This window comes from Podarcis raffonei, chromosome 5, assembly GCF_027172205.1.
Source record: "Podarcis raffonei isolate rPodRaf1 chromosome 5, rPodRaf1.pri, whole genome shotgun sequence".
Taxonomy (NCBI): Eukaryota; Metazoa; Chordata; class Lepidosauria; order Squamata; family Lacertidae; genus Podarcis; species Podarcis raffonei.
In genome coordinates this window covers 31,848,201-31,874,913 of record NC_070606.1, presented here as the reverse complement: position 1 = coordinate 31,874,913, position 26,713 = coordinate 31,848,201, and the positions used below count along the sequence as shown (strand labels likewise).

The 26,713-nt window shown below is 40.0% G+C and overlaps 1 protein-coding gene across 7 annotated transcripts in view; it reads left to right on the top strand.

The window, feature by feature from the left end:
- Nucleotides 1-26,713, top strand: part of CDH23 (cadherin related 23) — a 391,169-nt gene that overhangs the window by 150,310 nt on the left and 214,146 nt on the right. For all 7 annotated transcript variants that reach the window (XR_008330552.1, XM_053388502.1, XM_053388507.1 and 4 more), the window contains exons 9-11: nt 7,179-7,257; nt 20,919-21,031; nt 24,665-24,853. Coding sequence is in view for 6 of the 7 variants with exons in the window: in XM_053388502.1 (XP_053244477.1) it covers nt 7,179-7,257; nt 20,919-21,031; nt 24,665-24,853 (381 nt within the window). In the remaining variant the exon portion in view is untranslated. The remainder of the gene's footprint in view (nt 1-7,178; nt 7,258-20,918; nt 21,032-24,664; nt 24,854-26,713) is intronic.

The window sequence follows — 26,713 nt, the reverse complement described above, 5'->3', positions numbered from 1 at the left end:
TCTGGAATCTGCTGTGGCGGCTTTCTTCAGCACCCTTCTCTTCCCCTCCCCACCCCCAGCTCCTCCTCCTGCGATATGGGGTTCCAGTTTGCCTTTTAAGTCCTTAATCCTATAATAGAAGAAAGGAAGGAAGGAATGCTATAGTTTCATTTTTATAGAACAAGTATACTGTGGTGTAACACAAAAACACTTTTCATGTGCCCTTGGTGACCTCTTTCCCCCCTAAACATGATATAACAGACAGGAAAGTGGGGAGAGACATTGCAAGTGATTTATCTGCATGTGCCTTCTTTCTTAAAATGTGAGATATTCTGAGGGCTATGCAACTCCGATTCTGCTTGTGTAAACCCAATGCATGCATGTGCACGTACACAGTGTCCAAGCAAATAAAGGGGAAATTGATTGATTGATTGATTGATTGATTGATTGATTGATTGATTAACAGAATTTATATACTGCTCAGTTGTAAGAAAGCCCCTTGAGAAGTTTATAAAAGTATAAAATAAAACATTAAAGTTACTAATTTTAAAAAAAGTTAAAAACAGGTATTTAAAAATATTAAAAGGAAAGTTAAAAGCAACGGTAGCTAAAAACTAATAAAGTGCATGTAGCTTCTGCATGTCTGGGTAGATTTGCCTAAGAAAAATGTTTTAAGCAGGTGCCAGAAAGCGTACAGCGAAGGTGCCTGCAAAGTGCCAATAGGCAGGAGTGTAGGTGCTGCTACACGAAAAGATCGATTCATCACGAGTGTAGAATGAGTTATTATGTGGCACCTGTAACAGTTCCCATTCTGCAGATTGAGGCAACTGAGTGATCCTATTTAGGGTAAGGCGACCCCGTAAGAAAACTGGTCGCAAGCTGTTAAGGTGGTTTAGAGTAGTAACACCTTCATAGTAACACCTTAAACCAGCATTGCCCTGTTGGTTATCCTTAGTGACAGTGGCACAACTCTGCATTGTAGCATAGGAGTGTTGACAATCGATGGACAGCATCAATTCCATTAGGAAACCACTGATTTCCTGTTACAACTCGGTGGTTCCTGTTTCAATGAAAAACCAACCAGTTAAGCAATTGTTCCCTTGCAAAATTTTGAGTCCACAACTGAAAGCGCCCTCGGTTTGCTGTCCCAGGACTTTAATCTGCAAGAGGGCCCAGTTCATATATACACCCTTATAGATATTGTGATCACGGTGGGTGTTTTAATTCTGGCCTAGCAGCTACCCCTATAACAAATAGATAACATCTTCCTCCAGGTCCTCATTTAAGAAAGAACATCGTGTTAAAGAGTTGATTTGTGCTGTCACTGCCTCAGAGGCTCAGTGTGTCTCGGTTAATTCTTCCTTCTAATATTTTAGTCTACCTGTGAGTGTTTTATTAGAAGCTCAACGTTTTATTAAAGGGGATCTATAATAGATCATCTCCCTTTCACTGGAAAAGGAAGATGGTGAAGAATATATATATATATATATATATATATATATATATATATATATATTCATATTCTGTTTAAAAGCAGATGTGTATTATTTTAGCAGAAGAGTTTGGTAGGTTCCACAATGTCTCCCTTTCATTTATGCCTTGTGAGGGAAGGGTTTTCCTGTGTTCCTGTTCAAAACTATTGTTATCTGCAGCACTTCTGCATAGCCACTTGCTCTGCTGAGCAGCAGGTAAGCAGCAGATGATGATATACAGAATATCCTCAGAAAAATAGTTGTAATGACCGGGGTTCCCTTTTGTTTTCAAAAGCAAACCTGAATGCAGATAAGACCCGGAGAAACCAAGGGTTGCTTCATATTAAGATGAAGTCCTGATGGACATTGTGCGAGTTGCCTACCAATCTACTTTTGACACTTCCAGGTGTCCAGGTATAAATGAGAACGGTATGCATGAACTTATTATTCCCTCTTTGGAAGCACAAATAAGACCCCAGTCCTGCATTCCCTTATTTAGAAGGAAGCCCCTTTGAGCTCAATGGGTTTTGCTTCTGAGGAGTCATGCACAGGATCACACTGTTCCTTTATATATGAGTATATGTACCCTGTGTCGATGACCTTGGAGTCAACACAAAGGTCCTTCAGAGATGTAAGCCCTTCCTCCTTTACAATGCGAACCAAGAGTACTAAGCTATTTCTGCCTGTGATCATAACACATGGAGGTCACAAAAGGTTTGGCTTGTTAGGGTAAAGCTGCCCCATAAATATTTACAAACCATTTGCTATTCCTGCGCCATCACTAAACCCACCCTGCTTAGCAGCTGCCTTCCTTTTGAAATGTGCCGCACGGTTTGTGACACTTACCATTCTAAGCTACGCTCTCTCTTTTGACAAGTGATGAGTGAACTGTCAGATAGGCCATGGTTTCACCCAGCGCTTTTGGGATGTAGGAGCACTTCAGTTTACAAATGAGATGCCAGAACTTCATGTCTCTCCCGTGGGAATTACAAATTAAAGGGTAGCACGTTGGGGATGGGATCACTAAATCTTGTTTTATGTAGAATTATTTCTTTTCCTGTATTAGTTTCTTCACTGCCATTTTCAAATGTTTATGTAGACTCCCTTTCGAATCCTTTCCAGTTGGTTGAAAATTTGGAGTCATTGCAAGATGTCCTTAAGCCCAAATCACTCCCCGTTGAAATCAGACGTAGATTATATAGAACTGGGAGTGCGTAGAAGCATTAAACTATTGAAAGCAAGAAGGTTCTTCAGGTGTATTCAAAGATGAATGAGGGTCTAAATCATCCTCATGGCTTGAATATCTCCAAACAAGATATTTGAAAATATCAGAAAGATAACCACAATTTAAGAGAATTAACTCATTTTGAAAAAAAGCCCTTATATTCAAAGACTAGAGACCATTTGCTGTAGAAATATATTATTTGCTTTTTGTGGTAAGTGGAATCCTTTTGTCAGCAAGGAACTTACTGCCCCCACCAACAAAATTTGGAGTTTCAATATTTTGAGATATAAAGCTGCTCATATGCTAACGGGTAGGTAATACAAATAGATAATTATTGTTTGTATAATTTGATTACTATATAATCTATTCATAATATAACATCTGATCTTGACTGTGTGAATCTTCTAACGGTTTTCTTATTTAATTTTTTTTAAAGAAGATATGGACCATTTAATCAAAATTTAAGAATATCTAAGCAATATACATAAGATGGTATAAAATATTTATCAATAATAGATCAAATCAAAGCTTAAAAGCAAGTATACATAATCAAATAATGATAAATACAGGAGAAATCAAACGTTTGCTCCTATAAATTATTGGTTACTTAAAAAAACAGGATACAGTGTACACATTGAAATCCATTCATGTGCAGACACATACCATTCCCATCAAACGTAGAGAGCTGTGTCTTAACTGGCAGATTGCTTGGCTTCCAGGAAGAGCGTAATTGACAGCAGGACTCTGCAGCCAGCCCCACCCCTGCTTCCCTGCTACTCAGGTGTTGCTTGCCAGTCTGCTGAGCAGCAGAGGGGAGATCATGAAGAGGAGAGGTCACCCAAGGAGAGGTCAACTCAGCAGCAGAAAAAACAAGACTGTAGAAAGGGAGGCGTTCGGAAACATGGTGCTGGGGTGCTGGAAGAGGCTAATTGAAGTCCTACGTGCTACAAGTTCCCTACTCTTGCTATAAGGAAATGCAACTGCATGAATCTATCCTAAGTCATGAGTACCATGTTCGCTTTTCATTTAGCAGAGTATACCCCTGATCGTGTCAGAGGTCTTGTGCTTTCTCAAGTCTTTCATCTTACATGACATGTAGCAGCTGCTACTATTCAGGGTGCATTTATAAGAATTTGTCATGAAACCAGTACATTAAAATGAAATAATCTTACAATGAGTATCTCGCATCAAAAGTAAGCACGAGGATTGAGTAATTGTGATATTTTGGAACATTTGCTGTTTGCTTACAAAGTGGCAAATGATTCCACAGAGAACTAATTGCTTTTGCAAAACAGCCAAGCCTTGGACTGGTGGATTCCAATGCCTTTGAATGTCAGTATATAAACTTAGTTCATGACAGTGTTCTGAAGGCTATTGTGGCTAAACTGAGTAGTTAGCTATAGAGGGGCTATCCAGAACTGAGTGCTGTATATGACGGCACTAAACATTTTGCTTAAAAAATAGCTTTTCAAAACTGGGGAAGATGGTGGAAATGGTTTGTGTATGCTAATATGAGGAGCTGCATTAAACAGAAATAGGTGATGACTGGTCCAACTGCTAAAATAGACTGTACTTGGCAATGGATGTCCAAGATCCTAGGAAAATGGTTTCTCAGACTTGCTCCCTGAGGTGCTGTAGCTGGAGATGGCAGGAACTGAATGCAGGAATTCATGCATTTGAAGGAATGTACTCTGCTGTTGAGCTACGTTAAATTTTGACTAAACTAGCTTGCCAGAATAAGGAGTGATGGTAAATGTAAGTGACCTGTAGCCTCTTTAGCTGTATTTACTGGCTTGGAAAACATAATCATTGTTGATGATTTAGACACTCTCCCTTCCGTTAGTAGCATGGCTGTAGCACGGTATTTTATTCAAAGGTCAGTTACCAAGGATTTATAGTTAATGTCTTCAGATTAATGTGAACACATTCGTAAAGTGTCTTTTGAAATGCCTGGAATACAGTCTATGGCTTCAAAGAACTTTCAGCACAACATTTTGAAAAATAGTTTTCTGTATCTATAGTATTGAAGGAGCCCAATATGAAACTGTAGGTTTTAATAGCACTTACAAAATGGATTTGTTTTGTTGCTGCTAGTGAGTAACCATCACCTCTCTGTTTGTGTTAGATTTATTCATGGCAATGCATGGTTAAGGACTGTCAAAAGTGTTCATATAGATTTTTAAAAATTACCTTTTTAACACATTTATTTTTTCATATGCAAGCGTGCTTATATACATGTATAAAATACAAAGTGTGTGTTGTGTGTGTTAGAGATGCTACTAATATGCTGACCAAAATATGGTTATTCTTCAGATCTTGCATATCTGCCTCAAAAAAAACATACCAAAATGTATATAGAATTTCATTTTAAGGATAAAATACCTTTAGAAATGCATATTTTGTGAGAAAATGTGTTTGAAAATGCCTGCGTTTGAATGCAGATTTTCTGCCTATAACTGAGATAACTGAGCTGTATCTTTCTCATTTGTCAGGAAAATTGTAAGACTTCAGGTGTATTTATATTTGTCTATTAGAAGTAGCTGTTTCTTTCGATTGGACCAATTTACACAATGCCAAGATTAAAAAAAACAAATAACTGGTTGTCTAAAAGTACTTATGAAGAAAAATGGGGCTAATAAGGTATTTGGATAAGAGATAGAAGTGAAGCAACTCTGTCTGACCTTCGGCCTTCATCTGATGAATTACAATGTTAGTTTGCTGCTGCCAAGGCAGATGTGTGTTCTTGCTGTCTCATTAGACTGCAAATGCCATTGTTGGCATTTTTTTTTCCTGAGGGCAAAATGGACACCTCTTTTCCCGGGGTCTCAATAAACAAAGGAAAGCAGAACAGCCTAAAGCCATAAAATATGTTCACACTACATTAATTATTATTATGTGTGTAAATATGGGCATTTGTTGAGTAACCATGACCTTAGGAGGAAATTCATAGCTTTTATGCTGAAAGATGTAGAGGCTAAGGGGAAAAGAAGGCTCTAGTTCAGTAACTCTGATCTGTAAATGGAGGGTGTTCTTGCCTACACATGCCGCCATGTACGGTGTGGCCTTCCCTGTTCCCGTACCCATTGTGGATAGTTTCCCTATTACACATCCAGAGCTGCCTTTTGATGCAGGTGGTTGGTTGAAGCTCCATAACCATTACAGAGCCCTGTATGATCCTAGCCACATGAATGAAGACTATCTTGAGTAGTATGCAACACATCATAGCTGAAGGCTTAAAACCAGGGGTTCTGGGTTGTAATCATAATTCTCCTTCTCTGTGCACCCTTTGACTGACCTTTTCACCCAGACTTTGCCAACCTGGTACCAATCTGGGGCTGAAGAGAGTTGTAGTCCAAAATGTATGGAAGGCACCAGGTTATTCAAGGGAGCTCTAACCAATATCCTACTCCTTAGGAAGAAATGGAGACTGGCTGTTCAAATTGAGGAATTTCAGATGTACTTGCAGTTGACTTTTGTTGTCCATTTTATTGAAGGAGTGTAACTTTTCAATGGAGACAGGAGGTGGCAGCAGGGGGAAAAAAGGACCAGGAAATCTTGGTTACTTACTTGACAGAGCTGCTTCATTCAAAGAATAATGGAGAAACTAATTTTAGTTTGGGGAAGAGGGTACAGGAGTATCTCTCCAAGTTGTACGTCATTGGCAATAGTAGAAAATGATTACCGTGCAAAATTTGATGCGTGGAACTACAAGCTTATTATTGAGCAACTCATCATAGTAAAATAAACAACTCACTGTTCTTTTCAGAAGCAGCAAAAAATGAGGTAGAGTCCATAAGTTGCTTGTGCATTTTAGATCTGTACCTGCCTCCCATGGCCTCTCTTTGGGATTTCTTTGTTTCAGCTCCCAGGAGTAAGTGACCCAAATCAGAAGCAAAGCTCTGTCACTAATAGCCACATTCACCTTGGTGACCTAACTTCAGCGCCAGCTCCTTGGACTCATGATAAGTGACAAAGGAAACGGTGTTGGAGCATCCACTTACACTTTTAAAAACAAAGGACACCATTCAATTCCTCTCATGCCTGCCCACAAGAACATGGTTGCCCCATGGGTCATGTTCAGCTAGTGTCATTTTGAGGGTTGCAGGTCAAGACTGAGGTTTAGTACAATAGGTGTGTAGGAGTAGAAGACTTGGATATTAAAAGGCTACCATTAGCTGCGGGACTTTGCTCTGGAAATCCAGCAAGATGCTTTTTGTAGTCCTTGAGCACCTCGCAAATAGCTCATGATTAAATTAAGTAAGATAAGCAATTTCAGCATCTACTGCTGACTTGCCCATGCTCTCTTTAGACAAGCTGGGCTTGCTATTGGATCCGTTCATAAGGACTATTTAGCATGTTTGAAGTTAGGAATTATGAAACAAATTGCAAGGGTATGCAGTGGGAAACTGCCCAGTGAGGATGATAAATGATACGGAAACAAATTCCACAGTGCCTGCAAAACTGGAATCCTCTTTTTTTCCTCTTTCCTTTGTGGTCCACAGGGTACAACTGTGCGTATGATAACAGCAATCGACCAGGACAAGGGACGTCCCAGAGGTATTGGCTACACAATTGTGTCAGGTGAGTCCATAAGGAGTTCTTGTAGAGCAAGCATGATTGCGAAGTTAGAGGAATTGGCCAGGTGACAATCTTCCTGGCACTCAATCCAAGCTATAAAGTATTAGACTTTCACAGTAGAACATTAAAGACAATTCCTCTCTTCATAACATCTATTGATAAACCATATCATTTTTGCATGCAACGTCTTCTACAATCCCATTTTAAAATGTTCTGTGAGTCTATTCTTTAAAAAAGTTTATATATTTGTAGAATACACACAAGTCAATAAAAACAACATCTAAACAGATATTGACATATAATCAAACAGCAAAAGAACCCTAAGACTCACAGTATATTGAAAAGTTCTGAATTTTAAAATAAAAGATTATATTTACGAAAATTAATGTAAGGAGACCAATTACTGATAAAACAATCCCATTTTTTGCCTGTTTTCCACCATATTCTTTACTCTTATGGTGTGAATGAATTAACCATATGATATCAGTAATTGTGTCTTTATTATGTTTTGACAAACATAAATGTTAGACTAGAGATCAATCAGTGAAGAAGTGGAATATTTTAATTTTTATCTGTGCCTGAACTGAGCCTCAGAAATCAGGATGTTGTTTTCAGATGTGTGTCTGTTTATCCCTGGCTAGAGCTGTTAAGCTGTTGTTTTGCCATTAATGACTCTCAACATTTATGTTTTTACAACTTTCTTTTCACTGTTCTGTAACAAACAAAGAATATACAAAGTATCTGAACTGAATTTGGAAATCTCCTAGAACACATACAGGAACTTAATAAAATTGTGTCTGAAGAAGAAATAGGGGGTTGAAATAAATAAAATAAAGTATTCATCATGTTGTCCCAAAAAATATGCCATCTTCATAATTTCAGTTTTGAAGTATGTGAATTTGCAAATTCATATTTGAACTCCATATTTCTATTTGTTTCGTCTAGTGATAAGCTACTCAAGCTTATCACCTGTTTATGAGAAACTGGATTTGAGACTGCTTTGCTACTGCCATTACTGCTCTGAGTTCCAAATAGGGTATTTCCATTTTACCATCCCTCCCTTTTTTTAGTTACAGTTGGCTTGAGGTTTGTAAGTGTGGTGTAAATTTTTGTGTAGATTTTATTCTTGTTGTTTGTTTCTCCACACCCTCCTTTTAGCATGTTTTGGGAGAGAACTGTCAATAATGGAAATCTTGATGCAGACAAAACTGTAGGATTTGTGAATTGCTGTATCCATTTTATGCACTGAAACTGTCCCGGGCAGGCAGCTTGGTGATAAACCTCCAGGCCCTTCCAAAAGACCAGTAATCACAACCTTTAATCCAAGTGTCCCATGGTAGAAACTGCACTGGTAAAACTGGAGCTGGGCAACATTACTAGAAATTCATAGGTTCTCCTTATTCTCTCTCCTCCTCCTCCTCCTGCAGCATCATGTATTATTTTCACAACACTCAAGTGTGCTTCAAGCAATATTTTCAGTGTTTCCCTTTCTCTACAGAGGCCAGTTTCTGTTTTTAAAGCTTAAAAAAAAATCAGTATCATTAATTATATTTGATCTTGAAAAAATGTTTTACTGCTGTGAAAGAAATTATAGGATGGGCACAGGTGTGTTGCTTCTTTCTTGACACCCGCTATTATGCATTTGATCTCAGCCTAGCAAAATCATATAGCTCGGTTGACAGCCAACATTTGCTAGCTGATCAGACAGAAAAAAACACATCTATGGAGTGGTCTGAGTCTTTCCCCTGCCTGCCACTATAAAACTAGTAACTTTTTCCCTTCGGAGTTTGAAGCTGTTGTTTTTTAACTTTGCACTGTTGTTCGCAAATATTTGTCAAGTTTAATAAATAAGTCACTTGCATAACCTGCTTTGGTATGCTCTAAATCCAAGGACAAATTCACTTGATCATGTTTACATAGTGAAGTCAACGGCCCTGTTCACACATAATGCTAAGCTCAACCACACATAAGCAATGTACGCTCAAACATGTAGGTACACAGAGCAAAAAACACAGCCACTTTGCTTCTCCTCCTGTTTGCTGCTTTGCTACCGGGAGCTGAGCCATGATTTTGCTTAGCATTACATGTGAACTTTGTCCATGGAGTTTTCTTGGCAGGGATACTGGAGTGGCTTGCTGGTTCCTACTCCAGGTGGATCACGTTTGGTCAAAACTCTCCACTATGACCTGTCCATCTTGGGTGGCCCTGCACAGCATAGCTCATAGCTTCTCTGAGTTATTCAAGCCCCTTCGCCACAGCAAGGCAGTGATCCATGAAGGATCCATGAGTTTGACCAAACTGCGGGAGGCAGTGGAAGACAGGAGTGCCTGGCGTGCTCTGGTCTATGGGGTCATGAAGAGTCGGACACAAACGACTAAATGACTAAACAACAACATGTGAACTTGAACTTATAGTTTGTCTCACTCCAAACAAACCATGAGCTGAAGTTAAGGTTTGTTCTTGGATTAGTGCATAGGGTTAATTTGAGAGAGAAAAACGACAACCCTGGGTTTACACATAATGCTAAGTCAAACCATAGTTTACCTCTGGTGGTGTGGCAGCCGCAGGACCAGAAAGAAGCAAAGCAAGCACAATTTTTGCTCCCCATACCCACACACTTGCTTGCTCATACGGAGCCAGCTCTTAGGAACCAGACCCAAATATTAGTGAGCTGATATTTCGAATGAAATAAATCCAGACTACAATTTACAGTAGTAAGTTTTGTTGTGGGACCATTCCTAAGGCTAGAGAAACATGTCAACATCTTGTGGGGAAGTTCTGCCATATGTGCAGGTGAAGTCCCTTGCATGAGCCAATACTTCTTCATGCATCATCTCCTTAAAGATTTCTTATTTTCTGAATTGGTTATAACAGTTTTGTTTATCAGCACCGTCTTTTATCTGGCCGATAGAATGGTCCATATTCTCTCACACCACCCTTATCCAACAGAGTTTTTGCCACAATAACCTGAACGTTCTTCTGGGGAATCTGTGTGCCTGCAGAGTAAGTCAGTCTCACAGCCATAATAAACATGATTGCATCTGTTGACATACATCAATAATTTAATCATTACCCCTGGGTCTATCACATTGGGGAGGCCACCTATCATCATAGAAAATCATGCAGAATACATCAAAGCCACAAGTGATTAAGCTGTTTTGCATTTTCTTTTTGGCTTGTGTCTGCAAGCTGAAACTGCAGTTTTGAAATCTGCTTGGAACTAACTGATACTAACTCAACAGTTTTCAGCAGAAAGCATTATTGTAGGAAAAGGGGAATTTCTACTGGCGTATTTTGCCACATGCAGTTTGAGCATCTGATTTTGGCATGTGGTGAATTGAGTTACCCACCACTGTGGTGTATTTTGCTTCTGCCGGTGGGTCTATTATGGATTCTGGTTTTGTGCAGTCAGAAAAGCCAGAAAATTACCTGTGTAATAAATGTTTATCTGTAAGCCGCCTTGAGTCCTGTCAGGGGGGGAAACAGTGTAGGTAGCTAGGAAGGAAGGAAGGAAGGAAGGAAGGAAGGAAGGAAGGAAGGAAGGAAGTGTCTGTGCCTCCTTACTCCAGCAGGCTGTACAGTTGGGTATCTCAGATGTCAGTGAACATTCACAGAGCCCTCGGTTCTCCTGAGTGCTGCATGATTGCAGAACACCCTTATATAAATGCACAAATTCAGATAGTAACGTGAGCAGGTGACAAGCTTATTGTCGGTTTGCCCATACGTAGACTTGTAATTCATAAAGAGAAGTCCTTTTGCAACACTGGAACTTAAGCCACAACTGGGGTTCCAGAAACCTAGTGGTGTGACAAGAATGGTAGTGGGAATGCCTGACCCTTTGGTGTTACTCTAGGCACTTGGAGCGCTGCATATATCAGGGAACATCATGTTTTGCAGTCCTGGTAGCTCACTGCCTAGGGCAGTAGCACACAGATCTGCAGGTTTTCAGTTTTAGCGCTGACAGCTCCTAGCATGAAGAATAATTTGCTGGTTTTAGTTATGTGGATGAAGAAAGTAAGCACATAGTGTGTGTACAACTTGGACCCGCAACAAAATATTTCAGTCAGGAGTGCTCCTGTTCAGGATACAGCACTGCATCCTACCATCACCTATCCCTGCCAACAGCAAAGCAGTGTTCCATAGCCTCTGAGCACGCTCATCTTCATGGAATAGTTTTCAGGGTGTTGTTCCCCCTCTCCTTCATTCCCCACATCACCTTAAAGGTTTTGTGGGGGGAAGGTATTTTTTTTGGTTTTTGTATTTCTGCAAACTCTGTTGCTCACCTAAGTCTACTCATATTTCCCTCTTGCCTTTGGGTGGTGCTGTTTTGGCTGCATAAAGACCAGCACTCAGAAAGTTGAGTTCGCTATTGGTATAGATGATACGTAACACCAGTGTGTGTATGTTTCTAAAAGGCAATTATTTTGTTAGTGAAGGCTCCAGTAATCCATGCACCAAAGGCAAGTTTCATTTCTGGTTTTTGTCAATCCAGAAATATATAATTAGTTTGTCATTATCCCCTATTATTATGGTAAAGGTCAGTGAGTATATTTTCTGCTTGGGCTGGAAACATTTGCAAAATGTGCAAAAAGCTGTCTAATGTCAGAAGATAGCTGATGAATTTGATTAGGAATTAACTCAGCAATATTAAAAATGATTGTTGTAGGCTTTTCCCCACCCCCAATTGTTGAAGCTAAATTTAGGGTAGCAAAAGCAAACGAAATGTTCAATGAAAAGTAAAAATACTGATTTTATTTCCCCAATTTAATTAATTATCTCTCTGTTAAACTACAGGCATGGCGGTGAAGAAATATATAATAATTCTAGGCCAACATTTTCAAATTGTGTTTTATATTGTTTGCTTCAGAACATACTGGAGAAACTTTTTTATATACAGCCCTTCTACAAATACAAGGTTTTCACTTGACAGAAGAACATTAAAGCTAGAAGATGAAGCATAACCACTTCAAAAAAAAAAGAGTAAGGTCAAGCTCAAGTGATTCAGTTACAAAGATATCAAGTGTGCAATCACATTGTCTTATCAACTCCCATATATTTTCCTTTCATGGGTTGACATGGCTGAAGGTCCTCTTTTCTAGAAAAGGCTCAACTTGGCTGAGGAATAGAATTGTCTCTGAAATTTCACCTAAAGAGAAATTAAAAATGAAGGCTTGAGCTTCTACTCAGGTGAAACAGATGCAGAATCTTAAGTGTAGTAATAGTAAAGTAATAAAACTAGTGAAATTCATTGGCAAGTAGGGATAGACGAATCAGTTTCAGTTTCACTCACTTGTTCATTTTTTCCAATCTTAAATTCAATCTCCACATTTCCACAAATTCATCAGCATATTTCTTCTAAGATACATGTTTATATGCAATTTTGCCTAATAGACTCATTTTTCCTAATACAATGCATTCTAATGTAATTTCCACTACTATATGCATTTTTATGCACACCTTAGTCTTGTATGCGCATTTTGCACAATTACTTTATTAGAGAACTACATTCCTAAAGTCAGAGAAGTGCAAGTTTCAAAGGATGCCTGTGTTTTGCTTTGCATATTGTTTCAGAAAGTGAAAATTATGTAGGTTCATACATAATTTAAATGTGAACTGAATTGAATTTATCCCACTTCCCTATTAGCAAGATTTTTGCACTTTCCTAGGTTACCATTGGATTTCACATAAAGCAAAACTTGAAAAGAATTGGGAGGTTTTTTTCCAGATGAAATTTTTGGAGAAATCTGTACAGCATCCCAAAGGGGCATGGTAAAAAAAATCTCAAATTCTATGTGGGTGGGTGCCACGAGCAATTAATTTTAAGGTTAACTGTTTCTTTAGTTTTGATGCTTGCTTCAAATCAGTTAGATGAGTTACTGTATGTGCCCCAATGCAATCTACACTGAGATAGAAATTGCTGTCCTTAACCTGGATTCAAGTGATTCCTTTGCTTTCACTAAATTTAGCATAATGCCAGCATCCAACTCAAAACCCATCTAAACGTACAGAGGCTAGCAACTAAAATGAAAGCAAAGGTAAATGTCACAAAGGACAACAGAACTGAGAAAAGCCACATGGCATTGGAAAACGCTAGAGATCTGAGGGTCATTTGTAAATTTTCCAGAACACCTTTTGGTAAACTAGAGTGCAACCAGCAAACGGCCCCCTCTAATATCACCGTATAGGAAGCAATCCCTTGTTTGTGTTCACAAGCTGGGTTAGGCTGGTGATGTTCAGACACTGAGGTCAGGGCTGTGTTTTGAAGGACAGATAATTAATCCAGTAATGTAATCCACAGCTCCTTTTTTGGCAGATTTATGAAGATAGCCTCTGTCCCGGGGACTCTACCTCATCATCTTTCATTTCCCAGGCAAAGCTAGTGACTTGTTATATAACATGACCTGTTCTAGATAAGATTTTTCATTTAAGGAGCTCTTCAGGCTAAGAGAGATTGATGTCCTGGCAGCTTCCAAGGTGCAACAAGTGATGGAAAGACATCAGAAATGGGGTTGGGCAGTCAGGCTATTATTAATAACCATGAAGGGAGGAGTTAAATTTAGATGGCCGTTGCCATGCCAGTGGAGTGTGGGAGTCATAAAACTTAAGGTGTGTGTTACAACTATTGTCCCTGTCTACTAACTTGTAACAGAGTTGACTTTAGAACCTTACAGCAAAGGCAAGAAAAAAAGTGAGAAGCCGCGTGAATGGCCATATAAAATGGAAGAGTCAGTTTTTCTTGCCTATCTTCCACATGCAAACATGGTCAAAAAATGCTGCATAAAACACTGTGGAACATCATACTGGTGAACCCTGGCAGGACATTTCCAATAATGTTGCACAATTCTGTAGCGGGAATGGAGGTGAATTTACACAATTGCATAAAGTCTAAGGGGTGCGGGCACTGCAGAGAGCATAAACTCCAAAAGTACAACAGTAGCTTTTCTTGTCAGAAGGACTGGAAAGACACAATGATAGTCACGTCCAGTTCCTGAGATTCTTGTCCACGTTGTTAAGAGTGTGTGTTTTTAAAAAAACACACAATTTAGATGCGGACCTGAAAATAAAATGTGTGAGTTAGACTTGAAGCAGAATGAGGCAGCAGTATTGCAATGGTGTATACCTAACCTGGTATACAGTGGTGTATACCTAACCTGGTATATGCATTGGTTCATCTGTAGCCTGTGAAATTAAATTACTCCAGTTTTGAAAATACCCGTTTGTTTGTTTGTTTGTTTGTTAAATCTTGTGTCTTGCCTTTCTACTACAACGGTCTTTAAGGCAGCTCACAAATCGATAAAATAATCTAAGATATCACCATCGTTAAAATAAAAATAAACTAAAATGAACAACAGCTGTAAAAAAGCATTATAAATATAAACAAGAAGCATTATACCTAACAAAAAATAGTTATTTATTATATTGTTTATATGCTTTCTTTTGGCTGTAAAAAATAGTCAGATAGGATGGATATAGCTTAGTGTCTAAAAGACAGTAAAGACGTCAGGTGAATATATATTTGGAGGGAATTTCCACAGCCAGGGAAATTCTGTTTCTCTCTGGTAGCCACCAAGCAACATCCCAAGACAGATCTTGAGAGCCAGTGTGGTGTAGTGGTTAAGAGTGGTGGACTTGTAATCTGGTGAACCGGGTTAGCGTCCCCGCTCCTCCACATGCAGCTGCTGGGTGACCTTGGGTTAGTCACACTTCTCTGAAGTCTCTCAGCCTCACTCACCTCACAGAGTGTTTGTTGTGGGGGAGGAAGGGAAAGGAGAATGTTAGCCACTTTGAGACTCCTGAAGGGGAGTGATAAAGCGGGATATCAAATCCAAACTCTTCTTCTTGAAGAGTCTCATACAAAAATTAATTGATGAGGTTGCATTAACACAAGAGCAGGCAGACCTTTTGATACACTCCTCCTAGATTAGGGGTAGGGAATCCCCAGTCTGAAGTGGTATGGTCCATTCTATGATGGTGGTATGATCCATCCCAGAAATCTGATTTCTACCATGTCCATGAGATAGAACTAGACTAAAAGCTAAAATGTTGGGTGTTGCTACAATCAAAGTGCCTCAAACATTTCAGTGTTGCAGAGAATTAGCAGTGTGTGTTACATTGCTTTGGCCCAGTGTCAGTCCAGGAACAGTCTTTGCAAATATTGCTTTTATAATGGCTCCTTTTATTTCAGAAAGCTTCACCAACAAATGGCCTTCAGTAATTAAAACAGTAACTCAACATCAGCTTTTGAAACAGCTGGAAAGACTAGGAGTATGGGGGCAGAGGAAGTAACTGGTATCACAAGGGGTTGAGGAGCTGACGGCTGCCTCTGGAATATTGCCCTGGGTGTCTGGTGTGTGTGTGTGTGTGTGTGTGTGTGTGTGTGTGTTTTAGTAGGATTGGATCCAAACAATGTCCTATTTGCGGAAGTATGACTTTAATAGGGATATATAGACAAATATTGAAAGGGCATTTCTTTTGAAACACAACTTTGCAATGTGGATAATAGTTTGTATAGGAATAAATGCAGGTATTAAGAAAAAGTGTAGCAGTCTGGAATTTTTATCATGGCAAGATCCCCCCCCCAAAAAAAATTCTATACAAACAAAATTGTCAATGCGAAGAAGGCAAGTTTGCCATGTAATGATGACATCTGTGGCCTGAATTATACATACACACTACTGTGGCATGGCTGTTGTTGTCATGTTGCTTGGTCTTTATGCCACAGCGTTAGCTTTCCTGACCAGGATTCATGTGGGACAGGCAGATCACATGGTAAGATCTTTCCCCAGCAATGAACTACTCTTAGAGACTGATGGGGAATCTGACGCTGTGGGAATCTGTGAGGCAGAGCACCAAATGCATCTCACAGCACATAACCTAAGGAAATGTAAGTGTTCAGAAGTCGCAGTGAAATTGAAATCAGTAATCATATGCAAATTTAACAAGCCTCATAGATTTAAATATGATTTAAATGCATTTAATTTTATCTGAATTAAACTCATGGTTAGTAACTCTGATGTCTTTACAAGATATTATATATCCATAGGATGTGAAACACAGATTTGTGTTTCACCTCTGCCCCACTCCTCAATGTTGATATGGTGCAAAATGTGGAATATATATGTGGGTTGGGCTGTATGTTTCCAAAGTGTTGGAATTTTTATTTTTAATCATTTAATTAAACAAAGCCTGGAACTGCTTATAAGGTGAGGCATCCAATTTTGGCTGGTCCCTCCTTCCTCTTTCAGCCCTCTGGGCCCTATCTCATTCTGTCCCAGAACCCACCCAACACTCAGGAAGTTCTGGGCTATAGTGGATACAGGTGTATGTGTGTGTTAGTGAAAACGAGATGTTCACCCTTTCATGAGCAGAAGAGTTTTCCACTGACACAAAGCCACCATTGATGACAACCCAGTCATTCCAGCAAAGAAACAGCGGATTTATGGGTGTCTTCCCCCCTCTGTAAGCATGGTTGTGAAGATTCATTCTGTAAACTGCATTCGAGCCATAAATATGTAGGAATCCAAATGTGCATTCTCTCTGTGGGAAATATATTTGCCTTCTGCTCCTGTTTACTTGGATGCAACCCTGTGCAAATTAAAGAAGTATAAATAAATTTAAGCAGAAATATGAATGAATGGTGCTGCAAATATTCGGCCTGAACCTCATTCCATGGGGGAATACCGTGTTGTGCCTGGGAATACACAGGTACAACTCATACTGTTGACCTGCATGGCTTTGGCATTATGGAGACTATCCCTATTCTGTTGTGCCATGCAGCTGTGCTCCCTTTTACTGGATCTGCTCCTTCCTTGCACATTTACCTTTGAGTCTGAATGGACTATCATCTTAGTTTGCTGCCTGCCTTGTGTTAACTCACATGCTTACTGCCCTTGTGTTTTTGACTCAGTGATTTATTTAGTCTAGTTTAACCTCCTGGGTTACAACTTCTCAGCCATTTCCTTGGGTGCAACTATTATTTGCTGCAATGGATGCTTCTGGCAGCCCTCCCCTCCCAAAACGTACACCCCTGCTATTGTCTATAATCTGTATAAAAACAGTGTGGGAGACATTACAGGGAAGCAGCCCTGAGCACCTGTCTGGATGTTGTATGGGGTAGAATTCAAGGTGAAGATCAGCGAGGTAGTCAAAGCCGCTGATGGACTATTTATATAATGATAACTGTGTCTGTTGCTGATTCTATGAACCACATCCAACAGCATCTATTTCAGTGCAGAGGAGCCCTGACAGAGCACATTTTGATTAATAAATTATCTAGTGTGCACGGTGTAGGCCACGTTCCCCTTTCACATCTCATGAAAGTCATTCACTTTAAGTTTAGTGGTTTAATGAGTCCAGGCCAGTCTAAAGATTGCATGTAGTGGCAGCAAATGTCCCTTCAACAAAAGGAAGAAGGCTATTGGATTATGTGCCCAAGGGCATTTTCACTAGTAACACCAAGCCTCAAGCTAGATGTTTGCCAGTGTAAAAATGTATGGCACAATGTTGTAATGTTCTGAGCTGCTCCCATTCATGAGGAAGGAGTAACTCAAAGTGTGATGTCACATTACACGTCCCCACCCTCAGAACACCATTTAGTACGGAGTGTGTATGTGCTGGGGAGAGAGAGAGAGACAGTGTGGGAGTCATTTTAAAAACAAATGTATATGCTACTTAAATATATATTCTACAGCCTATAGACATTTGGATTGTCTTGGCCAGTCTGCTTATTTACAGAACACAGAGATAAAACATCTCTTGAATTCTGTACTGCACATTTTATGCTGCGTATTTAAGACTATAATGCATAAGAAGCCATGCTGCATAAAAACCTTCCTGGGATTGCAACACTGTTTAGCAGAACCATGGACAATGCAGGTTTGTACTTCTAAAGCACAGGCAAAACAGTCACATCTCCTTTTTTTTTTCCGTGATGCAAAAGCAATCCGTTCTGCCATTTTTTCAGCTTGAAAAATCCAGGTTGTAGCCTGGTGTGAAATCACAATACAGTGGTACCTCCAGTTGCGGATGGGATCCGCTCCGGAGTTCCGGTCAGATCCCGAGGTTTCCGCAACCTGAGGACCGCTTCTGTGCATGCGCATACCACTTCTGCGCATCACGCGCTGCCAAACCTGGTAAAATACTTTCAGGTTTGCCGCATGCACATCCCGAAGTTATGTAACCAGAGGGTTACGTAAACGGAGGTTCAACTGTACTTGTTTGTCAACCGAGAGGGCCAGTAGCTCAACACTGGGAAAGGATCAGGTCAGAATTGGAGTGCACATAATTAGCAATGCCAAGTTGCCCAAATAAGAGACAATAGAATGTTCTTTGCTGGCCAAGTACAAGACAGTCAATGCCATCATTAAACTCTCAAGCATCCTAAGAACAACAACGCTTCATATTGAGGTTCAGGACACTGCAAGAGGCAGACAGTGCAAGTGTAGGTAGCAGAAGCATTTCACATCTTTGCATTCTGATTTGGAACATGTTGACTGAGTCAGAAATAAATCCCACTGAGTTCAATGAGGCTTACTCCTAGTAAGTGTGCTTAGGAGCACAGTCTTAATCAAGCACAGTTGGATTGAAATGAGAGAATGTGATGAACGAGTTTTTAATTCTTGTTCCTTTGAGCTGATACTGCAGTTTAAAAACTAAAAATATGACAAATATAACAAAAAATTAAAATTGGAAAGTGTCTTGATAATCTATGTGTGCCTGTGTCCTATTTCCAAACAAATGTATCCAGCATCACTAGCTTATAACATTTAAGAACCGGATTACCTGAATGGCATGGTTCGTAGCTTCCACCTGGCTGCTTCCCCACTGCTGTGTATCAGGGAGATCATGTGGGTATGGGAGAGAGTCATGTGACAACAGTTATTGCCCATGCTAATGCTGTTCATCCCCTGAGGCTGGTGGTGTTGGTCTGGGGAGTTACCACGCCTAATGAGTAGAACATAGGCATTAGAAATCTCCAAATGCCTCCCATGTGCTTTCCTCACTACATACATTATAAGAACAGTATGGAAAGCAACAGCCACACTGGTAAGGCAACTACAGGCTCAAGACAAGGATTTACAAGGACAGGCCTGTCCGCCTGTGGTCATCTAAAGATTACTAGTGAATGCTGCCGAAAGAAACATGTTACTACTTTCTCTGCTGTGGAACCCAGTGGGCGGAGGAATAACAGAGGTGTGGAACAGGCCTGGGATTGTTTTGTTGCCCATGTTCATTTTTTTTGCTCTTTATAGGAAAGAAAGCGGAGGTGGTGTAATTGCTGTTAGATCAATGGAGCAAACAAACCAATTGAAAGCCATCAGACATTTCTGCAGTATGCAGTCAGCCACATGCTAAAATGCACTTAACCCAGGCTGGGACTTTTTAGTGGGTCAAGAAATTGACAAGAGAGGTAACAATAGAATAAGGGGTGACAAAAGTATTTCATAAAGAGAGGAAGTGGGGGTTCGGACATGAAAGGAAATGTGTAGCAACAAGTGTGCGTGTATTTTGGGGGGGGGCAGGGTTGGGAATAAAATGGGGGGAGGTGGCATGCTCTTCCTCTCCCCCGCACCTTTTTCTTCTAAAATGTGAAGTCATATATAAGTCTTGAGGAATGAAACAAATCTGAAAGCTTCTTCACTATGTCTTTTCTTCTCCAGGGCTGAGTTCTGAAGGAAATGTTTGTGCAAGTTTCACGCAGAAGCCAGCCGTACATAGAATTGATTGACTTGTCCTCATGATATCCCCAAGAAACTTCCTGCCCTATTTCTAACCTTTTTTAAAAAACGAAAACTTTATAACATAATCCTCTTTTTTCCCCTTTTCTTTTTTTGACTTTCAACAGTACAAGCAGTAGGCAATCAGTGCCTGATCTACAGGGCTCTAGGTTTTATCCCTGTGGTGACTGAGCAATAGGTTAGCGTTTAAGTTTGAAATTGGGGAATTCCACCCTTTTGGGTGGGTTTTCTGTAAAACATTAGATCAAGACTCCTACTTCTCTACCTCTTCTTCCCCCATCCCAGTCTCACCTCCTTGATTTCCTGTTCCACAGGTTTGCTAGCCTGCTTTACCTTGTGTCCCCCACTTTTTGAAGTTGGGGTTGTGCATTACAAAGGAGGAGAAGGAGAAAGGATCCCATTTCCTCTCTATGTCCTGCACATCCTTCCGATCTCATCTCTACATACTGTCAAGAATGCTTTCGGCAAACTACCCTCCCTCCACACCCAGCCTTATACTTAAAGGGAACTGCAGATGTGTGTCTCTGTGCCCTGCCAAAGATCCATAATCAGTAGCAGAAGTGATGTGTATACAAAAGCCATGAATACATTTCCATTTAAACAGGAGCGCTTTGAAACTCCTTCACTGCCTGAAGTTTTTGTGATGCTATCAGGAGGAGCAGCAGCAGCAGCAGCTCAGTTTCCAAACCTGTATCTTGTTAGATTGAGGCAATGAGAAATAGAGTTTGGTCTTTAAAATGCATTCTGTAATGTTTTCAAGTCATGGCATAAATCTGTTGCTGGCTGGGGTTTCAAACAGCACAACATTTTGCTTTTCTGATCTGCAACTGTGTTTTGTTTCTGACCTAAATGTTAAATCTCGAGCTTTTTTTATGCATTTCTGCACAGGAGTTTTATGTGTGCTGATTCAATTTATTTTTTTGTCAGGCAACACCAACAGTATATTTGCACTGGACTACATCAGTGGTGCTTTAACGCTGAATGGGCCACTGGACCGAGAAAATCCTTTCTACAGTGCTGGATTTATTCTTACAGTGAAGGTGAGAGAGTCAGAGATGGGCTGTATTGGAGCAAGTGTTTCAGAATATTTCAAGGGAGAAGAAGGGAACACTGGTTGTGGCAGCAAAAGCTAAAGTGGAATTTCAGTTTAACCTGAAACTGCATAAATTTGGAGAATTTGGATTTTGAAATGCAATTTATATGTGCAAATCTTAGAATTGGTGAGGATTTCCCCAGGCACATGAAATTTTGTTCAATTTATAGCTTTCAATATTGAATGCCAAGAGAGAAAGAAATCATACCCAAATCATTGCCATTCTACTTGGGAACATGTGTAGTTAAGAACAAACAGATTTTGGGGGAGTTTCAAAAGTGAAATACTTTTGGTGGATTCACATAACTTAAATCTCCCATTTATTTATTGAATTTTGACACAGAAAATGAATTTTTGCCTTTATATTATAGCTTCATGACAAGTCATTGTCAGTAGACTCAGATGACTTTCTTCTCCAACTTCAAGCATTTAGATATTGAGGCATATTATGCTATTTCCAACTGAGAGGAAGTGGACCCATTTTTCATCATCCATAGATCCCTGCTGTTGACAATGGGTCTTCATCCAGTCCAAATAAATGTGCATCATATCAGTAGCTACAACATGATGTAGTGGTTCCAACATTCAGGTGGTTCCAGAGATCCATCATGAGGTATATTTTTTCCTGCCCAGGAACATTCCTTAGAACAAACTTGGAATTGCTTGGTTTTGACAATCAGACGCAACTCCAACTCACTTGAGTGGTACATATGGACAACAGAGATAATAGGACGTGCATGCTGAAGGAGAAAAATAATATAAGCCATTCCACGTGAAGTGTTTTCAAACGTGTATAAAACTGAGTGGTAACAAGAATAGACATGTGAAAAATAAGTTGCATGCATTTTCAGTAAGTTTCCCAAAACAGTTAGGTGCTCTGTTTTTGTCCAATTCTGTTTATTCTTTTCCTTACTCAGTGCTATTAGATTTAGATAAACCTAGGGCCATTTGTTAGATATCTCTGTGTCCCTAGGTAGCAAATTGGGTACTGCTATGGAGTTGAAGTTCCTGAAGAAATGCATTTTATGGAACTGCCTGCTGGAACTAGATAATAAGAGTTCCTGATCAAGCTGAATGATAGGAGATTCAGGACAGGCAAGAAGCTGTGCTTCTTTACCCAGTGCATTGTTAAACTCAGAAATTCCCTACCACAAGGTGTGGGCATGGTCACCAAAACTGGTTGACTTTAAAAGGGGAATTGGACAGATTCATGGAGGATAAGGCCATCAATGGCTAGTAGACATGGCGTGGTGCTCATCAGACCCTTCCTACACAAGTTTGTCCATGCTGAGCAGAAATTACAGTGAAGAGGGGCAAAACATCCTGGTTAAGAAATGCCATGAAGAACCATGTTCCAGCACCTGAGAACTTCTCCCTCCCTCCCTGCACCAATCACAGGTGTTTAATTAAAATCAATACCAAGCCAACGAGCTGGTTGGAAACATATTTAGTAGTATGGATTCCACTGGGCTGGAGGGGTGGGGGATGGGGGAGAAAATCCATTTGTTAGAGGGGTCATTGATTGGGAGGTGGCAGGCAGTTTCCCAAGAAGTACTGATCCCCTTCCTTCCCCCTAGAAGGGCAGTACTTTGTCAAGGAGGGAAAGTGGCATGCAATTACTCCACTTGACCTCTGCTGAGGGTCTTTCTGTGGAATTCTACATGGTCAATATGCTATTATCTCTATCCCTGAAATCCTGCTTCTTCTCCTAGTTCAGTTTTTGTTTAGTTAATGAAAAATCTAAGTGAAGGCAGAATCTATTTTTAAATAGGGGAAAGGCTGTAGTTTCTTCACGCCTACTAAATAGACTCATGTGACTTTGCAGTCTAGTTCTCTGTCACCAAAATGCTATAGGAAATGCACTGGCAGCTGCAGATCAGTGGCAGGACACATGTTCTGCATGCAAAAAGCCCCAGCTTTCCATTTCTAGCCTCTGCAGGTAGGGCTGAGGAAAACTCCTGGTCCACAACTCCAGGAGACCCTCTCCCAGTCATTGTAGACGGTGCTGAGTTAGATGGTCTGACTCAGTAGAAGGCAGCTTCCTGTGGTTGGTCTCATCTTGTCATCTGGCTCTGGTTGTCTGCTACTACATAGGTGAAGATAAATAATGGTCCGTATTGTCTTCACTGAATAATTTGGCTCAAATGCTACAGATAAGTTTCTCTACGTTAGGAAACCATGGCTGAGAAGTATGGCCTCCTTCAAAAACTCACAGGTAGTTAAAAGGGAATTTGGATCAGTGAAATACTCCTCCTAAACACCAAATGTTCATGGTGACCATGTTCCTCTTCATTTGGCACCATTTTATCTCCCCCACCCCCAATGTATATTCCTAGCCAATCAGGGATCCTATATCCAATGAGATGAGATCATGTTGAATGAGAAGACATGGGGGAAATGGTATAGTTCATTGGTAGAGTATCTGCTTTGCATGCAGGTTGTATCCCAGGTCCAGGTAGGGACATATCCAGGTAGGGCTGGAAATGCCCCCCCTTTAAAATCCTGGGGAGGTGCTGCCAGTCAGTGTAGACACTTCTGAACCAGATGAATCAACGATCTGATTCATTCTATGGCAGCTTCCTATATTCCTACTTTATGGCCAGTCATATTGGCTACATAATGTTGCGTTGCCCAGTTGCCCTATGCAATATGAGACTGTATTCCCCCCTCTTCCAGTACTTCGCTGTGAAGAAAGGCAATTAAATTGGTGCAGTCCAGTGCAGTAGAAGTGGGCTCATGTCCCCCAGACAATTATGGTCAAGCTCCCTGCACTGTGTTCAGTGCCTTCACTGCCTGCTTTTTTAGCACCAGATAATGCATTCTGTTCTGCTCACACAATGCAGGAGCATAGCCCCTGTTCACAGCACCCCATATTGCAATACATAGCTGCAAATACATCTCCAAAATAAATCCTCCAGCCTCTCCCCTTCCCTCCCATGCTGCTTTCTGAGCTAGGCCAAAGTAGCCTAGAGGTCAGAAAATTGTTGTTTATCAATCTTTCCTTTTTACTGAGGTGCACAAAACGCAATTAAAACAAAATAAACAAAATAAATTACAAAATATGAAGTGGTGCCTAGGACCAAAATAGCAGGCTGATACAGCTATCTTAAAGCAGCAGCAAAGTTCACAACAAGATAAATAAAGACCTGTGTGCTTCCATTTACATTGATCCCCCTCCGCCCCAAAAAAGATTGTTTGCAGAATCTTGACTTTTCAAGCCAAAATTAAATTAGGCATGGAGCTCTCTGGCTTTTATCCCATGCTTCTTTTTTAAATAGAAAATCTTCATGGAGTAAAAAGTGGGTGTGTGGGTGGGTGTGCATCTGGGTACTGCTGAACTAGTTTCACCTTGTTCTTCTTTGCCCACTAATATCAGTTGCTTTTCTACTGCTCAGGGTAAATTCCCATTCCTTTTCCCTTGTTTGAAGAAAAATGGATTTTTTTCTCTCTGTGTTTATAAGATTGTATTTATTTATTTTAATCCTTCAAGGTGTGGTTCTCAACATAGTCACATGCTGGATAAACAACATGCGAAAATCCCAAAATAACAGTTTCTCCTTTCCAATTTCCCTTCCTACAGGGGACAGAACTAAACGATGACCGCACACCTTCCAATGCCTCAGTGGTGACTACCTTCAACATTCTTGTCATTGACATAAATGACAACGCCCCTGAGTTCAACAGTTCAGAGTATAGTGTGGCTATTCCTGAGCTAGCCCAGGTGGGCTTTGCTCTTCCTCTTTTCATCCAAGTGCAGGATAAAGACGAGGTAAGACATGGGGAAACAAAACAAGATTAAATGCCTCTTCTACTGAGATTTTTTTTTAATATGAAAAAAAATCTGCCTTCTTAAGTTTGTTCCTGGTATTCTTGGTTTATTTTTCTTTTACATTAGAATTGGATAAGGACTCTTTAGCCACATAACAAGTTACAAGGACCATAGAAACAATAAGTAGAAAACCAGCTTTTAAAAGGATGAATATACAAAGTCCATATTTTTCTAACATCCATGGCATCGTTCATTAGCTATGAATATGTGCAGCATCTCACATCACTGCTCATACATATACCGGTAGTTAAAATTAGAAATATTGCATTGCTTTTTAAGGCTGAACGTCAGTCAATTTTTACAAAGGCATATACAGTGGTACCTCGGGTTACATACGCTTCAGGTTACAGACTCCGCTAACCCAGAAATAGTGCTTCAGGTTAAGAACTTTGCTTCAGGATGAGAACAGAAATCGTGCTCCGGCGGCGCGGCAGCAGCAGGAGGCCTCATTAGCTAAAGTGGTGCTTCAGGTTAAGAACAGTTTCACGTTAAGAACGGACCTCCGGAACGAATTAAGTACTTAACCTGAGGTACCACTGTAATGCATTGTAAATTAGACTGAAATTGTGACTCGGAAAAATTCTTGTTGCTATGTTCAGTTTTACTGTACATGTACCATCACCTTGGGTAAGCAATACTGATGTAATTCGTGTTAACTCTGCTGTTTATATGTACAAAATAGTCTTCACATTTATGAAAAAGGATGTCCCATCTAGTTTTATATCTATCCCATTTTTGTTTATGTTTTGTTGGTAGTTATTTATGTGTTTATGTATTTATTTTTTCTGAAACTTTAATTAAAGTTGGACAGCCATGTTATAACCTATAATTTATTATGCTATTTGCCTACTGTAGGTTGCATTCCTGCATTTTAACTATTTGCCATCTTAATTGCAATCAACTATATAATACTAAATAATACTTCACTGCAAGGAGACAAATTGCAAAATGTGCCAATATTAACTGGGGCAAACTGTGCAAGATAACCATGAAACGTGGAGAACAGTTTGAGTATTTTTCAAAACTTGCATCTTCTCAGCCCATAGAGTATTATTTCCTTCTGTAAGATGAGGACAATGTAGCTGATGAGTTCTAGCAAGCACAGTTGCCATTTTTGTGCAAATGAATTTCTTCCTTTCTCAAGTTGTGTTTATAAATTGAGATCCCCCCCCCCTTTCCTGGTGACAATCACCAGTCTATGGAATTGAAAGCTTGGGTTGTTTCATCAGAATTCTTCCTTGGGTTCATTTTTATCTTGAATGCATAAAATGGCTATTTACATTCAAATGTATCTACAAGAATTAGAAATTCTGGCTGACACCAAGGAGCTTAGAATTTCATCTGTGGTGCTCACACTGATTTTACCTCATTCTCTAGCTAAGAACTTTGGAATTGTCAAAGTAGAGCATTAACTATTTCCAAGAAAATTACGTGAGGAGAATGAGACAGAAAAGAATACTAGCACATAACTTGATATTTGTCATCTCTTCCTTAAGTAGAGAGGTGGCCTTTCTCTTTCATACCACAATATTTGGGTCCAATAGAAATGCACCGTTTTTGTTCAGCATTGTGACACTCCTGGGTTTTATGATGACAGTAGCCTCTTTCAGATGTAAGTAGCTTTTGTGTCACTAACAAGGATTGGAGTCATGCTGAGCAGCCCAGATATTCCCCTGATGTCTGCACCTACAGTGTGAATGTCTGTAGGAAGCAGGCCTCTGCATATGTGTGTGTGTATATATATATATATATATATATATATATAAAGTCTTCCATGGAACCAGGAACCTTAATTCTTTC